Below are 17,245 nucleotides of genomic sequence, written 5' to 3' on the forward strand. Positions count from 1 at the left end.
AAAGAAAAAAAGAATCAGCCAGGCATGGTAGCATACACCTGTAGGTCTGTAGTCTCAACTACTCAGGAGGATGAGGCAGGAGGATCATTTGAGCCTAGGAGTTCAAGGCCAGACTAGTCAACATAGCAAGATCCTATCTCTCTCTCTTTTTTTCTTTTTTAAAAAAAAGATTAGAGGAGAAAGTAAGATGAATTTTGATATAACAGTTAGGAGCCAAAATACTGGTTTATAATACAAGTTTAGCTTTGTGATTGTGGACTTGACATAAACTTTGTATCCCTAATTTGCTTATCATAAATCACCATTAATAATAATATTAATATTTTTAAAGGCAGCTAATTCTTAATTCCTGCTGCAAAATGTCTTTGACTGGGTAATTTATAAACAACAGAAATTTATTGGTCCCTAGTTCTGGTGACTGGGAAATCCAAGATCAAAATATTGGCAAATTTAGCGTCTGGTAAGGGCTCTCTGCTTCATAGATGGCACCTTCTTGCTGTGTCCTCATGAGGTAGAAGGGACAAACAAGCTCCCTTAGGCCTATTTTATAAGGGCACTAATCCCATACTTGAGGGTGGAGTCCTCATGACCTAATCACCTCCCAAAGGTCCTACCTCTTAATACCATCACATTGGGGATTAGATTTCAACATGATTTTTAAGGGGACACTTATTCAGACTGTGGCAGCAGCTAACTCTTTAATAGTGCTTACTCTATGCCAGACATTATTCTAGATACAAAGATTAAATAACTTCCTTAGCTAGCTTGGCAGAGCTGATTTGAATCTAGGCAAAATGACTCCAGAGTTGGTGTCTTAACCATTTCACTATCAAATGATCTATAACTAACCTCTTTTCTCTGTACAGATTTTTTCATTTTAGCACCTTGGGAAACTAGCAGAGATTCCTGAAAAAGGTGAATTTGACCTGTTCCTTAACAGAAGCTAAGGCTTTAAATGGTCAGGAAGGTAAAATGCATTCCTGGCAAGGGAGATGGTGTGAACAAGAGATGGCATAAGGCATGATACAAGAATGTGCTTAATATGTGTTACCTTTGAGCTCCTAATGAATCACTGAGCCTCAGAGCAAAATATATTAGTGCTATAATATTGAAAAAAAACAAATTTAGACTACGGATAACCTTATGTAGTAGCTGAAACTGGCTTCCTCTGTAGTCTTAAGACCACATAGCACAGTGGTCTCAGTACTTCCTTTTTTGTATGTCACATATTCAGGTGTCCTCCACCCCCAGTTACAGGACTGGCTCTTGGTCTGATTTGTGCTGGCTCTTGGCCAGGCTCTCTTCTTTAACATTTGCAATCCACTGTTTGTCTGTTATTTCTATCTTATCTACATGTAGGATTGGTTAGTGACATTAAATATGAAATTTCCAGAAAAAAAAATCATGCATATTTCAATTACATACTCCTGTAGCTCATTTCAGAGATAAATAAACCAGTTTGTTTTTAGATGAATTATTTTTTTAAATATAGTGGTAGGCGGGACGCTGTGGCTCACACTTGTAGAGGAGGGGCTCACACTTTGATAATTCGGTGGGGAGTGGATCACTTGAGGTCAGGAGTTCGAGACCAGCTTGGCCAACATGGTGAAAGCCCATCTCTAGTAAAAATGCAAAAATTAGCTGGGCAGTGGTGGCATGCACCTGTAATCCCAGCTACCTAGGAGGCTGAAGCAGGAGATTCGATTGAACCCAGGAGGTGGAGGTTGCAGTGAGATGGCACCACTGCACTCCAGCCTTGGCAACAGAGCAAGACTCCTTCTCCACCCCTCCACCCCCCCAAAAAAAGTAGTAATGGTGGGAATAAGATTATAAGAGAGAGATAGGGGCTAGACTGGAGACTCTTGAATACCATACTAAGAAATTTAACCCGTTATTTTGACGGTAATTTGAGATTGCTGGAGGATTTTTATTTGTTTCTCTTTTGGGAGAGGGGGTCTTTTTTTTTTTTTTTTTTTTAAATAAAAGCAGTGTTTAGAAAAATTAATCACAAAAGCAGCAGTGTGTAGGATTTTTGTTTGTTTGTTTTTTAGAAAAACTAGAGATTGGAGACTAGAAAACCAATTAGATACTTATTGGACTGATTTAGATGTGAGTTGTTCAGTTTTCTGAGAATTAGCAGAGTATCAGCATTAGGCAAAAAGGGATGGATGCAAGAGATATTTCAAAGGATTTAGTGACTAAGTGTTGGAGGAGAGGGAGAAAAAGAAGAATAACTCTAAAATTTGAACAAGGTAACTAAATGCATCGTAGATCCATGAAAAGACATAAGAAAGCCTAGAAGGAGGAAGTTAATTTGTTGGGAAGTAAGAATTTTTGGTAAAGGAAGATAGAATATTCTACTTGAATTAGAAGAGTGTTATTTAAAAGACATGAATATAACTGGAGATGTAGATACTGGAAGTCATGTGCTGAAGTAATTGCTGAGAATGGATGGTCTCTCTAGTGAATGAAATACAGAGCAAGAGAAAGGGTAGGATCAAATCTTGTTATACAACCCCATTTAGGGAATAACAGCAGGAGATATAACCAAATAAAGCAAAGGGAAGTATGCCTACAAGTTGGAAGAGAGCCAAGAAAGAACTAGGTTTTAAAATCAAAGTGGTGAGGGAATTTTAAGGAATCATCAGTAGTGTTAAATGCAGCACAGAGCTTGGGGAGAATGAAAATTGGAAAGCACCATTTGTTCTTATATATCACAGCCTACTACTTGTAAAATGATTTTTGAAGGTACTTTTCTCTTAATTGTATCTTTCATAATGTCCTCTTAAGTTTTCTGATTGTAAAAAGATTATACATGATCATTATAGAATATTTGAAAAATATGAAAAAGCACAAAGGCTAATTTTTTGCTTTTTTGTATTTCAAAAAATTTATCTTACTCCTAGAGGTCTACAATTAATATTTTGTTGCCTATGCTTTCTTTTTCTTTTTTTTTTTTTGTTATTTTTTATTTATTTTTTTAAGACAGGGTTTCACCATGTTGGTCAGGCTGGTCTTGGACTCCCAACCTCAGGTGATCCGCCCGCCTTGGCCTCCAGAGTGCTTGGATTACAGGCATAAGCCACCGTGCCCTGCCTATTTTTTATTTTTTTTTAAAAGTGATCCTTGGTGCTAATTGTTCCTTATACTTTCATTATCATTTCAATTTATGTATACAGGTATAGATTCTTTTTTCCATCAATGAAAGTTTCCCCTTTTTTACTTAACTTTTTTTTTTTTAGATGGAGTCTCCTTTTGTCACCCAGGCTGGAACTCAGTGGCACCACCTCAGCCCACTGCAAACTCCACCTCTTGGGTTCACGTCATTCTCCTGCCTCAGCCTTCCTAATAACTGGGATTGCAGCCGCGCACCACCACGCATGGCTAATTTTTGTATTTTCAGTAGAGATGGGGTTTCACCATGTTGGCCAGGCTGGTCTTGAACTCCTGGCCTCAGTGTGATCCTCCTGCCTCGGGCTCCCAGAGTGCTGGGATTATAGGCATGAGCCACTGCACCTAGACTGAACATTTTTTTCTTTTAAAATCAAATAAACTGTAGTGGGATCTTTGATAGCTACTCAATATTATATTATGTAATATTGTGGTGTGTTTAACTGATCTCTTACTTTGGAATATTTAGACTTTTAATTCTGTTTTTGTTTCTACTATTCAGTGGATTTTTTTGTGCTCTGACGTATTACAGAAAGATAACCAGATAACTGTGATATTCCAAGTTTGTATCTCTTTCTATTAGGAGTATTTTATGGGTTAATGGAGTCAAGTAATCAGATATCACTAGCTGACTACCATTTAGCTTTATTTTTCCTAACAGATTTCACTACAATGTGGTGGGAATCATAGTCGTCAGTAACCTAGACTAAAAAGTAAGGAATATGTTTGATATTTGCTTCATGTGTATATGGGTACTAGGTCTGTAGTTTGTTCAAGGTAGAGGAATTGCTTATTCTATGTCACTGGGATGTAGAAAAGGGCAGTTTTACTAGAATGTTATAGGCGGGGACCAAATTTAAAAGTTTATGAGGTGGATTGATGAGGAAACAGCAGTAAGCAGTTATTCAGCATCTGTCTTTTTAATCATCTAATCTGTGCAGAGCTGAATGGGAGTTTATAAACTACTCTTCGTAGCACTGCCCTAGGATTTTTGTGTATTTTAGTATTTAGCACATGTGAGTCATTTATTCCTTCTCCTCAATGATGGTAAGCAGTGTGATGGTAGGGACTTTTATTTTTTGTTTAATTAATTTTTGTTTTTGTAACAACACTAACTACAGTGCTCTTCCCACAAGTGTCAACAAATATCTGTTAAATGAGAAAACCTCTAAGGGTTCGACAGTGAAAGAAAAGACCAAGCAATGTAATAGCACAAGGGTATGGCAGGATAAGTTATTACTGTGTTTTATTTTTAAGTAGGGAACACCTGATTTGGAAGAGTCAGAAAGGAGCCATCTGTGAATTAAATATACCTACACTATGTCTTTATTATGGTAGATGTTAGACATACAAAATGCAGGAGAATCAGTCCCTACAGTCATACTGGAGAGGGAAAGGAAAGGAGGTATGTTCCTAAGTAAAGATTGAATGGGTCAAGAACACAAGTATAGAGAGAGGTTAGCTTTGGGACAGAGGAAGAAATCTTTTTCTCTAAAGCTAAAGGGAAAACAAAGAGAAGATGACATAAAATATTAAAAATTTTTCAGGTAGCAGGAAACAGTGTGGGTTTTAAGTTAAAAGAAAGGAAGATATGAGTTCTAGTGTAGTGTTTATCCAATTTTAATGTGCATATGAATTGCCTCAGGATCTTGTTAAAATACAGATTCTGATTCAGTTTGTATAAACTGGGGCCTGAGCCTACATGTTGAATAAGGTGTTAGGTGTTGCTGATGCTGGTGGTCTGTGAACCATATTGTGAGAACAAGGCTTCCAGATTATGTTAAATTAAGAGGCAAGTAAGAATGAAAAATAGGGATTAGGGATTTTAAGAATGTGGGATTTAGAATAGTTAATATAACGAATTTGATAAGAAAGTAGAAAAACTAAAATTATTAAATTGTACTAATGTGTTTGGAATGGATTAATCCTAAAACTTGAGATTTTCCTTGGATGTTGGATTTTGATAAGATTTAATTTTCTTTTTAAAATTTTGTTGTGATGGCTGAAGAATTTAAAAAAATTATCATGTTTGTAAAAATCATGAACAACACAAAAGCATGTCTACTGTTAGTATCGATGTTGCTTATGTCAGAGCTATGTAGAATGAACTAGTGGTAACAATATTTTACAGCAGAAAATTTCGAAGCTACTACTGGTATGTAAGTCTTTTGAGGCATTTATTTTAGTCACCTCGTAGGAATAGTGGGTCAACTAATTAAAATTTGGCGAGCACTAAGAATATTAATTTCCATCTTATTTTTCATGTGAAAATTGAATTTTAAAAAGTTTATAAGAGAAAACTTCTTATTACCTTAGCATATGATTATGAGATATGTGTCTACAGATAAATGTTACAATGTTTACTAAGAATAATAATATTTAAAGCAAAGTAAGAAAGTGAGAATATCCATATCTTTTAGAAGAAATAAACTGGTTAAAAATGATTTAAAACAGGCTAAAAACATGGAAAATATTTTAATAGTGTATAATATTAAAAATATATCCATTTTTGGGAAATCTTTTATCAATTCTGTGATGTTAATATATCTTTAGACACATACAAACATGGAATTAAATGATACCATTTAAAATTTCAAAAATTTTAAATAAATTTAAACATAACCTTAAAAGTGTATTAAATAAGACAATGTATATATTATATTTATTTTTATCATCTTTAAAAAGCTATTAACAGCTGGATGCGGTGGCTTGTGCCTGGAATCTCAGCAATTTGTGAGGCTGAGGCTGGAGGATCACTTGAGGCCTGGGCAATATACGAGACCCTGTCTCTAAAAAAAATAAATACAAAGAAATTAGCTGGGCATGGTGGTGAGTGTCTGTAGTCTCAGCTACTTGGGAAGCTAAGGTAGAAGGATCGATTGAGCCCAGGAGTTAAGATATGCAGTGAGCTATCATTGTGCCACTGCACTCCAGCCTGGGTGACAAAGTAAGACCTCATCTCTAAAGATATATGAAAATAATAATTAGGAAAAAAAATTGAAAACAAAGCTATACCGGTTCCCTTAATAATGAACAAAGCATATCAATTATCTTGTATACATATTTCTCTTTCCCTGTAACTTTTGTACCTAGAATATTGTCAGCTGTATATATTAAATACAGCCTTACCCAAAGAAACTAACTTTGGTTTCCTCTCAGACACAGACAAAAAGTCATGTAACCCAAAACTATCTTTTTATCTATGAATATACATTCAGATCCTTTTTAACTGGCAAAGGTAAGCATGTATGTTAACATCATCCAAAAGCGTGTGTGTGTATATATAGATACATACTTTAACCCAGCAGTCCCCAATCCTTTTGGGACCAGGGACCAATTTCATGGAAGACAATTTTTCCATAGACTAGGGGACAGGGGATGGTTTCAGGATGAACCTGTTCCACCTCAAATCATCAGGCGTTAGATTCTTAGAAGGAGTGTGCAACCTAGATTCCTTGCATGTGCAGTTCACAATAGATTTGTGCTCCTATGCGAATCTAATACCACTGCTGATCTGACAGGAGACAGAGCTCAGGTAGCAATCCCAGTGATGGGGAGCTGCTGTAAATACATTTGAAGCTTTGCTCCCTTGCCTGCTGCTCATCTCCTGCTGTGGTCTGGTTCCTAACAGGCCAGGACCAGTACCAGTCCATGGCCCTGGGGTTGGGGACCCCTGCTTTAACCTATTCATTGGTTATTCTATGATGTAGAAATGTAAGACACAAGCGTAAATTATAAAAACAAGTTTGATGATCAGTGATTTGTGTTTTTATCTTAATCAGAAATTGTTCAGAATCTAAAGAGTTTTCATTAATTCAATTTTAGTCTAAAATCTTAAAGTTAGCTAAGGTCTAAAAATTACAATAGAAGCTGATATATTTAGCATTATAAGATTTTTGACATTATAAGAATTGACCTCTTTTTATAAAGGTATTGTCTTAAAAAACTTAGTTGAACACATGATTTTACAGTTTTATATTTTGAAAGTAGTGATGTTAATGTATACAACCTGTGAAACCATTAGAGGAAATTTGAGAAATTTAAGTTAATTAGGTTTTTCAGGAAAAACCTATGATAGGTTTTGCACAACTATATCATACTAATATATATGATAGTTTGCAGAACTACATGATACTAATGTTATTCTTACATGGTGGTAAAATCCAGATAAATAGCTGTTTTTAAACAAGGCTAATTTGTCCAAATAGCTAACTTAATTACATTTATTATGTGATCTTTTTTGTTGTTGTTAGAGACACAGCCTTGCTCTGTTGCCCAGCCTGGAGTGTAGTGGCATAATCATAGCTCACTACAACCTCAAACTCCTGGGTTAAAGCGATCTTCCTGCCTCAGCCTCTTGGGTAGCTAGGATGAAAGGCTGAGGCCACCACACCCAGCTAATTAATTTTTTCGTAGAGACAGGATCTTGCTCTGTTGCCTGTTACCTAGGCTGGTGATGAACTACTGGCCTCAAGTGATCCTTCTGCCTTGGCCTTCCAAAGTACTGGGATTACAGGCATGAGCCACCATTTCTGGCCCAACTTTTTCTAAATAATTATATATCGGATACTACAGATACGAAACCTTTCAAGTTTTTTAAGTTTTTTTTTTTTTTTTTTTTTTGCTTGTTCTTTAACCAAGTGACTAAGGTAATTAAACTCACAACTAACCTGTATTTTCACCTTAATTTACATTTTGGCAACAACATTTTTTTCTTAAAGAGACAATACATTTAAATACATAAAAACAAAAAACGTTAAAAACTTTTGAGTATTATTTAGTCCAATATGATATAAGCACCTAAAATATTAATATGATGTTTATGAGCCAGTTGAAACAGGAGCTTGTTCCAGCTGATTTTATCCTGATTTATTAATACTGCCCATAGGGTAGACAGCATATATCAATTTGTGTGCTCAAAAATATACCCATGAAATGACACATTTTTTCCTTTTCTATAATATAGATAATCTAATTTTGATAAAGCAGCAGAATTTAAGATGGAAGCAGGTACCAAACTATTAATAATGTTGATCAGCTACAGAAACAAAAACATATATTCCTTGCAGCAGAAATATCATTGTTGAGTGGTAGTTGCAAATATATTTTCACAAATTCTTTGAGATTCTTCCTTTGAAGAGTTGGAGTCTAATTCCCCTCTGAGTGTGTTTGGATTTAATAGTTTATTTCTAACAAGTAAAATTAGAAGTAATAGTATGTGATTTCAGAAACTAGGTCATAAAAAGGAACCGCAGCTTCCATGTCAGTTGCTCTCGCTCACTTGACTTGCTCTGAAGGAAGCCAGTGGCCATGTCTTGAGAAGCCCCTTGGGAGGCCCAAATGGCAGAAAAGAGGCCTCCTGACAGTAGCCACGTGAGTAAACTTCAGTGATTCTCAAGTATCAGTCAAGCCTTCAGTTGACAACAGCCTAGCTAACATTTTGACTGCTGCCTTAGAGTAACGTGAACCATCCAACTAAGCCACTTAGCCAGAATCATCCAGCTAAGCTACTTCCAAATTCCTGTTCTCCTGAAAAAGAGATAACAAGTTCTACTGAAAAAGAGATAACAAGTGTTTATTGCTTTAATCTACTGTTTTGGGATAACACATTAAACAACAATATATAATGAGAATTGTAATTCTCAGAAAAGACACTTTTTTTCAATGTCCATATCCTATACAATGACATTGAATTTTCCTTGTTTTTAAAATGGTAAACTTGCCTAAGATTTGGAAAACTATTAAATATCATTTTATTTGGCTTTTGGAAAACATTTTTCTAACTCGCTTCATCTAATTTATAATTAAATAAATGTTTTCACTATCCTTTCTTTAGTTTTATTGTTCTGAAGTAATGTTAATTTGTAGTTATTCAATTATTTGTAGAAATCAAAGAAAACTGATCATAGAATGTTACAAATTTTGTTTATTTTCTTTTGTGGTATTGAATTCCATTTTTGTAGATAGTGACAGGTATTAGGTCTATAATAAGCAAACATAAAAAAGCCTTGAGTTTTGAATGGAAAAGAAGAGTAAAGAAGCAGGCTGTATCAGTACATTAAAAAAAAAAAAAAAACTGTATTAGTCTGTTTTCACACTGCCATAAAGAATCAGCACTTTGGTCAAAACCATTGGTCAACAAGTCTCTAGGAAGTTCCAAGCTTTTCTACATCTTTCTGTTTTCTTCTGAGCCCTCCAAACTGTTCTAGCCTCTGCCTGTTATCCAATTTCAAAGTCACTTCCACATTTCCAAGTGTCTTTATAGCAGTACCCCACTACCTCAGTACCAATAAACTATGATAGTCCGTTCTTGCACTGCTATAAAGAACTGCCCAAGACTGGGTAATTTATAAAGAAAAGAGGTTTCATTGACTCACAGTCGTGCATGGCTGGGGAGACCTCAGGAAACTTACAATCATGGTGGAAGAGGAAAAAGCACATCTTACATGGCAGCAGGTGAAAGAGAGTGAGTCTGTGAAGGAAGACCTGTCAGAGACTTACAAGACTGTCAGATCTCATTTGAATTCACTGTCATGAGAACAGCATGGGGGACATGGTCCCCATGATCCAGTCACCTCCTACCAGGTCTCTCCCTTGACATGTGGGGATGATGAGGATTACAATTCCAGATGAGATTTGAGTGGGGTAAACATACACCGAAAGACCAGTAAGGAAACCAGATTCCAGATTCCCTGCCCAGTGCCATGTGACTAAGAATACTATCATCCAGCAGAAATCACTAAATAGACTGCAAAATCAAAACCAGTTTTACCCACTGCTGCCATCTGTATGAACACAGTTGTCCATGTGCTCAATCAGAATCAGAAGCAGAATCAGGCTTTGCCAAGAATACAGTTGCACACTTATCTTTGTGTATTGTATTGTGGTATATGAGCCATATTGCTTAGTCACTTATAATAGGAAAGTTTAACTGAGAACTCAAGACTCTAGGTCTCAGAAAGAATGCACTTTCAGGCCACATGTTTAACTCTCCTGTTTGGACTCAGAGGGACAACTATTAGTGAAACCTACAGAAATAAATGTCAAACAAGGAATCAGAGACGTTCAGTTGGTTATTTCACACACTAGTTATTTTATATGCAGTTTGCAATATTTTTTCCTCTCTTTGATCATTCCTGGTTCTCCCTTGATTCAGATGATTACCTTACTTTTTAGCATGTATGAAAACAAACTGCACACAAAATAAGTAGTATATATTCTGTTTGCACATTTTTTGGGTAAACTGGTTAGCTGACAGCTACAGAGAATTCAGTGTGAGTATTCTACCCTTGTGTAGGCAGTCTATGGATATTTAAAAAAACACTTTAGGCTTTTTTTTTTTTTTTGCGATGGGGCCTTGCTATGTTGCCCAGGCTGATCTTGAACTCGGGCTCAAGTGACCCTTCCACCTCCGCCTCCCAAAGTGCTGGGATTACAGGCATAAGCCACCACACACAACTGAGACTTTTTTTTTTTTGAGACAGGGTCTCCCTCTGTCTTCCAAGCTGGAGTGCAGTGGCACAGTTAATGGCTCACTGCAGCCTTGACCTCCCAGGCTCAAGCGATCCTCCCACCTCAGCCTCGTAAGGTGCTGGGACTACAGGAATACACTAGGCCTGGTTAATTTTTTATTTTTTGTCTTGCCCTGTTGCCCAGGCTGGTCTCAAAACTCCTGAGCTCAAGCAGTCCTCCCACCTCAGCCTCTCAAAGTGCTAAAAATTAAAAGAATGAGCCACTGTACTCAGGCTGAGTTTTTTTTTTTTTTTTTAATTTTAGCTATGTAGCATATGTGACAGTCTTTCTAAAGTCTACTAGTCTCATCTGTCAGCACTGCTACCTTAAACCATGTATGCAGCATTTCCCTCAATGGAATTTTTCCTTTTTAATATGAAAAAAAACTGGGGAGCAATCTGAATGTTCCATTAAAGGAGAATGGCACATCTAGTCAATGGAATATTATGCAGACATTAGAAATAATTTGATGTCCTTGGACTCAACAGTTCCATTTTTAGGACTTTTATACTATAGGAATATAATACACAAAGATATGTGTGTAACAATGTTCACCGCAATGTTGTTTGTAATAGTGAAAAGTTGTGGCGGAGAAAATGTCCATCAGTAAGGAACTATGAGTCTAAAATAAGAAGATATATATGGTCTTACATGGAAAAATGTCTCCATATTTACTGTGTGCCAGAATATCATGTTATCTATTTTTGTTTTTTAAAAATAGCTTATTGAAGAATGGTTATATATAGAAAAAGAGCTGTTAACAGGATTTATCAATAGGATTTCAGTGAAAGGGATCCCAAATTATAATTTAAGTTTATATCTTATTTCTAAGTTTGTATTTTTTAAATTTAATTTTTTTTATAACTTTGGTATTTTTTGTATTTTTTACAATAAGCAATTATTATTATTTTTGTAACTTAAGTTTATAGCCAGGCATGGTGGTGTGATCCTATAGTCCCAGATACTTCGGAAGCTGATGTAGGTAAAGCACTTGAGCCCATGAGTTGTAGGCCAGCCTAAGCAACATAGTGAGACCCTGTATCTTAAAAAGAAGAATAATAATAATAATTGTATAGCACTTATAAGGGGTTTTAAAAGCATGGGAAGTACTTTTATTATAATGTGAAGTGCAAAAAGCCGGATATAAAGTTTACATATAGTATTTCTTTTTTTTTTTTTTTTTTTTTTTTTGAGACAGAGTGTTGCTCTGTCACTAGGCGCCAGGCTGGAGTGCAGTGGTGATCTTGGCTCACTGCAACCTCCGCCTCCCAGGTTCAAGCAATTCTCCTGCCTCAGCCTCCCGAGTAGCTGGGACTACAGGCACGTGCCACCAGGCCCAGCTAATTTTTGTATTTTAGTAAAGATGGGGTTTTACTATGTTGGCCAGGATGGTCTCGATCTTTTGACCTCATGATCCGCCCACCTTGGCCTCCCAAAGTGCTGGGATTACAGGCCTGAGCCACTGTGCCTGGCATTTTTTTTTTTTCCAAGTCTTGCTCTGTCACCAGGCTAGAGTACAGTGGCATGACTCAGCTCACTGCAACCTTCACCTCCTGGATTCAAGCAATTTCCCTGTCTCAGCCTCCAGAGTAGCTGGGACTACAGGCAGACGCCACCATGCCGGGCTAATTTTTTGTATTATAGTCGAGACGGGATTTCACCATGTTGGTCAGGATGGTCTCAATCTCCTGACCTTGTGATCTGCCTGCCTCGGCCTCCCAAAGTGCTGGGATTACAGGCATGACTATTTTTTCTAAAGTGTACATAGGAAAATAATTTGAAAGATAAATACAATGATCTTTACAGAAGGTGACTGTGGTTAATGGGAATAAACTTGTTTAATGCCAGAAAGAACTGGTGAAAGGTGCACAGTTCAAAAACTGGAGGTCAAGATAAAGTTTAATAGAAGTTCAGTAAAGCCAGGAGTATAGATGATTTCTGAGAGAATGAGATATTAAAAGGTGTTTTTTCTGGTAATTTGCTACCAAAATAGAATTAAAACTATTTTTGAGATGCTTTAATACTCCCTGCCAAAAGCTAAAACAAGATACATTAGGTCAAAGGATTAAGCAACAAGAGTAAATTTTTGTCGTCTTTTTATGAAAAATATGCAGGGATTCAAATGCAAGGGTTAAGAGGTAATAGGCTGTGTGTAATGGCTCACACCTGTAATCTCAGCACTTTGGGAGGCCAAGATGGGCAGATCACTTGGGCCCAACAGTTTGAGATCAGCCTGGGCAACATGGCAAAAACTAGTCTCTACAAAAAATACAAAAAATTAGCTGGGCATGGTGGCACGTGCCTGTAGTCCTAGCTACTTGGGAGGCTGAGGTGGGAAAATCACCTGAGCTGGGGAAGATCGGAGCTGCAGTGAGCTGTGATCATGCTACTGCATTCCAGCCTGAGTGACAGAGTGAGACCCTATTTTAAAAAATAAAACAGAACAACAGCAACAATAACAAAAGATTGAAACAGTAAACAACACTATAAAAATTTCGAACCATTATTAATATTAAGTGTGAAACTTGCTTTTTTATATTGCTTTCATTTACTATAACTCTAAGGAATTAAATAAATGTTTAGGTATTAACTGCAAAGACTGAAAATTCAGTTCCGTGTTCCTGAGAGTCATCAGGCGCTTTAAATAGACTATTTCACATTTTGTAACATTAACTCACAACTCTTTCAAGATTTATGAATTCTGTTTTCTTTTACTCTGAAAACTTTTTCTTCATTGTTTTGTCCCATCAAAACTTACCCTAATGAAAATCATTTGCTTTTAAGAGAGACCTAAACAGGTCTTTCACGTTAATAAAATTGGTATGTCCTATAGTCTGCCTTCAGATGCACAATCTGCTATAGCAAAACTTAATCTCTGCCTGACTTCTCAAGATTTCTGAAAATGCCACATTCACATACACACACATACAAATACATCACCACCCTCATCAACATTACCGCCCCCACCAGTTGTTGTATGTATCTGGCCTATATACTAGCATCTGTTTGCTAAACAGAATTAATCACAAAGTAAATCTAACATAAAATGTATCCCTTACAGAAGAATTATTTCTGGATTACTCACTATTTTAGCTGTGTTAATACGTTGTCTTTTTAATATATCTAATCAGAATTTGACTATAATTGGTTTTGTTTTTATTCCATTATATTCTTTCAATACTGACTACTGTATAATCAATCATGGAAGTTAACTGGGTTTTGAGAAAATAAAGTCAATCCTTTTTTATCTGGGCATTCTTCTTCCTTTTTTTTTTTTTTTTTCCTCTTTTTTGAGAGAGTTTCACTGTGTTGCCCAGCCTGGAGTGCAGTGGCATGATCTTGGCTCACTGCAAACTCTGTCTCCTGGATTCAAGCAATTCTCCTGCCTCAGCCTCCCGAGTAGCTGGGACTACAGATGTGCACTACCATGCCTGGCTGATTTTTGTATTTTTACTAGAGACGGGGTTTCACTGTGTTAGCCAGGCTGGTCTTGAACCCTTGACCTCAAGTGTTCCACCCACCTTGGCCTCTCAAAATGCGGGGATTATAGGCATAAGTCACCACACCCAGCTGAGGGCATTCTTTTTTTTGAGACAGGGTCTCAATCAATCACTCAGGCTGGAGTACAGTGGCACAGTCTCAGCTCACTGCAGTCTCTACCTTCTAGGCTCAAGTAATTCTCCTACCTCAGCCTCCCGATTAGTTGGAACCACAGGCACATGCCACCATGCCTGGCTAATTTTTGTAGAGACAGGATTTCACTGTTGCCAAGGCTGATCTCGAATTCCTGGGCCCAAGTGATCCACCTGCCTCCATCTTCCAAAGTGCTGAGATTACAGGTGTGAGCCACCACACCTGGCCTCATCTGGGCATTCTTAATTTTGTTACTTATCATTTCTGGGTTAATTTTTGAAGGAGGTAATGGGTTTTTCACAAAATTTGATGATGAATAACGTATACCTGAGGCATAATAGACATATCTTTAATTTTATTGCACTATTTGATACTTGGCAAAGTTTACAAAGAAACACACTGACAAGGTTTGCAGTTCACCACATGTCTAGATTTGAGTCTGTCTATAAGCTCCAAATAAATACATAGGAAGTATAATGTCCTGTCAATTCATTCAGTTTTTTAAATGTTTTATAGCCATGTTGAATGTCAGGTGATGGAGGACAATTGAGGTCATCATTGGTGAAGAAGAATCATGCTGTCATGTAGTTCTTTAACTGATTATGTATAACTTAAAAATTGTATTCTGGCACCTTTGTTCCTTAATGATCATATGGGGTTTATGAGAAAGGACTTGGAAACCATAAAGCACTAGACATATAAAAAGTATTATTTACTGGTTTTAACTAAGAGACCTAATGTAAGAAAATCTCCTAAGGGAACTTGGCATAGGTTGCCAGGTCATTTACACTGACATTTGGGCTACAGATGTGGCCAGTAAGTTTGCCTCAGTAAGAACAGTATAGTAGAATACTTGTTTGTTCACTGACCTCCAATTAGCACTTATTGTCTAGTACTCAGACAAAAATAGCATAGTTTGAGGGGTTATGCGGCCAGTCAGATCATTCTGGTTGTCATTTCATCCTTTTTGTCATTTGTATTCTCTCCTTCCTTGTTGCCAGATGTTACTGTAGGATGGTAAGGAACAGTAGAGGATTGGGGTGAAGTAGTAAGAAAAAAAATTAGCATTTCTGTTCTGGAATGAAAAGTACTGTTGGTGTACGATACTAAATATGGATGTTTATCTGTATAATTATATATTTAATAAATTAAAATTTATTCTAATCTGAATTTCTTAATTGTATCTAGTTATTTTGTCGTATTTATTACCAGGTAGAGTTAACACAAATTTTCTAATTTATGATTCTGTTCTTATAGTTTTCAACATACGATTTCATCCCATCTCCAAAATTAAAGCCCTCTCAAGGAATGCCAGTCAATGATGATTTATGTTTCAGCAGAAAAAGAGTATCAAGAAACTTATTTCAGAATAGTCGTGATTTTAACCCAGATTCTTTTCCTATCTGTGCTGCTGGTAAGTACAAGTTGTTGATGATGGACATGCTGAACTAAGTTAGAGACTTCTCTTGACTTCATAGTGCATTTAAGGACTTATAGAACTTTTAATCTAGTAGGCAATTCAGATTCAATAAGTTATTTATTGAAGATCTGATAAGAATGGACACTTACACATTATTATCTCATAAAACCCTGGAGAGTTTCTCATTGAAATTGTTTAAGTATTAATGTAGGGCAATATTTGCTTAATACATCATCCATATTTACTGAGTATCTTCTATGTGTCAGGTGCTTTTCTAAGTACTGGGGGTCTGCCTAATAGAGCTTGCATTCTACTTGGGAATGACAGCAGACATTACATAGATACAAGACACAGTAAGTTAGCTGATGATAAATGCTATGAAGGAAAACAAAGCAGAAAGAAGGCCATATTCAGGAAAGAATATTTAAAGCAAACCACTCTATGTATCAGGAGTAAAGAATAAATAATTTCAGGAAGAGGGAACAGCACAGAGTAAGAGAGAGGTGTGTGGAACATGTTTGAGAAGTATCAGAGAAACTAGTTTGTCTGGAATGAATTGAGAAAGGGGAAAATAAGTAGAAAATTAAAGACTAATAGGGGTCCTTATTTAAGGCCTAGTGGACTTATAAGTGAACTTCACCTTTTACTCTGAATAAGGAGCATTTTGAAGAAAGAATTGACATCACTTGTTGCCAGGCTCATTTTGGATTTTATTATTAAAATGGATGAAAGGAGAGTGTATTAGTCTGTTCTCACACTGCTTTAAAGATATACCTGAGACTGGATAATTTATAAAGAAAAGAGGTTCAATTGGCTCATGGTGCTACGGGCTGTACAGGCTTCTGCTTCTGGGGAAGCCTCAAGAAATTTACAATCATGACATAAGGTGAAGGGGAAAGAAACATGTCTTACATGGTGGGAGCAAGAGGAAGAGAGTGAAGAGGGAGGTGCTACACACTTTTAAACAACCAGATCTTGTGAGAACTCTATCATGAGAACAGCTCCAAAAGGGGAAATCTGCCCCCATGATCTAGTCACTTCCCACCAGTCCCCACCTACCTCCAGCACTGGGGATTACCAATTCAACATGAGATTCAGGTGGGGGCACAAAGCCAAACTCTATCAGAGAGCAAGGTCAAAACAGGAAGACTGATTAAGAATCTGTTGTAGTCATCATGGCTAGAGTTGATGGAGGCTTTAACCCAGAATAGCAAGAATGTGGTAAGAAGTGATTAGATTCTGATTATATGTCAAAGGTAGAGTTGATATAATTTGCTGGTAGATTGGGTATAGAGTGAGAAAGAAGTGTCAAGAATGCTGTAAGGATTTTTGGCCAGAACAACTGAGAACATGTTTGATTGACTAAGTATTATAGAAAGTAAATATTATGGCACTTCAGAGGAAATGGTCAATGTCATTGACCGTATCTTTTAGAAGAAAAAGGAGAGTGTAGGAAGAAACTGCCTTTGTGGATATTCAATATACTAAATGACCAGATCATTTAGAAAG

At 36.6% G+C, this 17,245-nt stretch overlaps 1 protein-coding gene across 3 annotated transcripts in view; it reads left to right on the forward strand.

The window, feature by feature from the left end:
• TOGARAM1 (TOG array regulator of axonemal microtubules 1) overlaps window positions 1–17,245 on the forward strand; it is a 116,072-nt gene that overhangs the window by 23,927 nt on the left and 74,900 nt on the right. For all 3 annotated transcript variants that reach the window (XM_012456290.3, XM_012456288.3, XM_012456289.3), the window contains exon 2: window positions 15,574–15,730. In XM_012456290.3, the coding sequence (XP_012311713.2) occupies window positions 15,574–15,730 (157 nt within the window). The remainder of the gene's footprint in view (window positions 1–15,573; window positions 15,731–17,245) is intronic.

This window comes from Aotus nancymaae, unplaced genomic scaffold, assembly GCF_030222135.1.
Source record: "Aotus nancymaae isolate 86718 unplaced genomic scaffold, 86718_ANA_hifiasm-v0.15.2.pri h1tg000062l, whole genome shotgun sequence".
Classification (NCBI taxonomy): Eukaryota; Metazoa; Chordata; class Mammalia; order Primates; family Aotidae; genus Aotus; species Aotus nancymaae.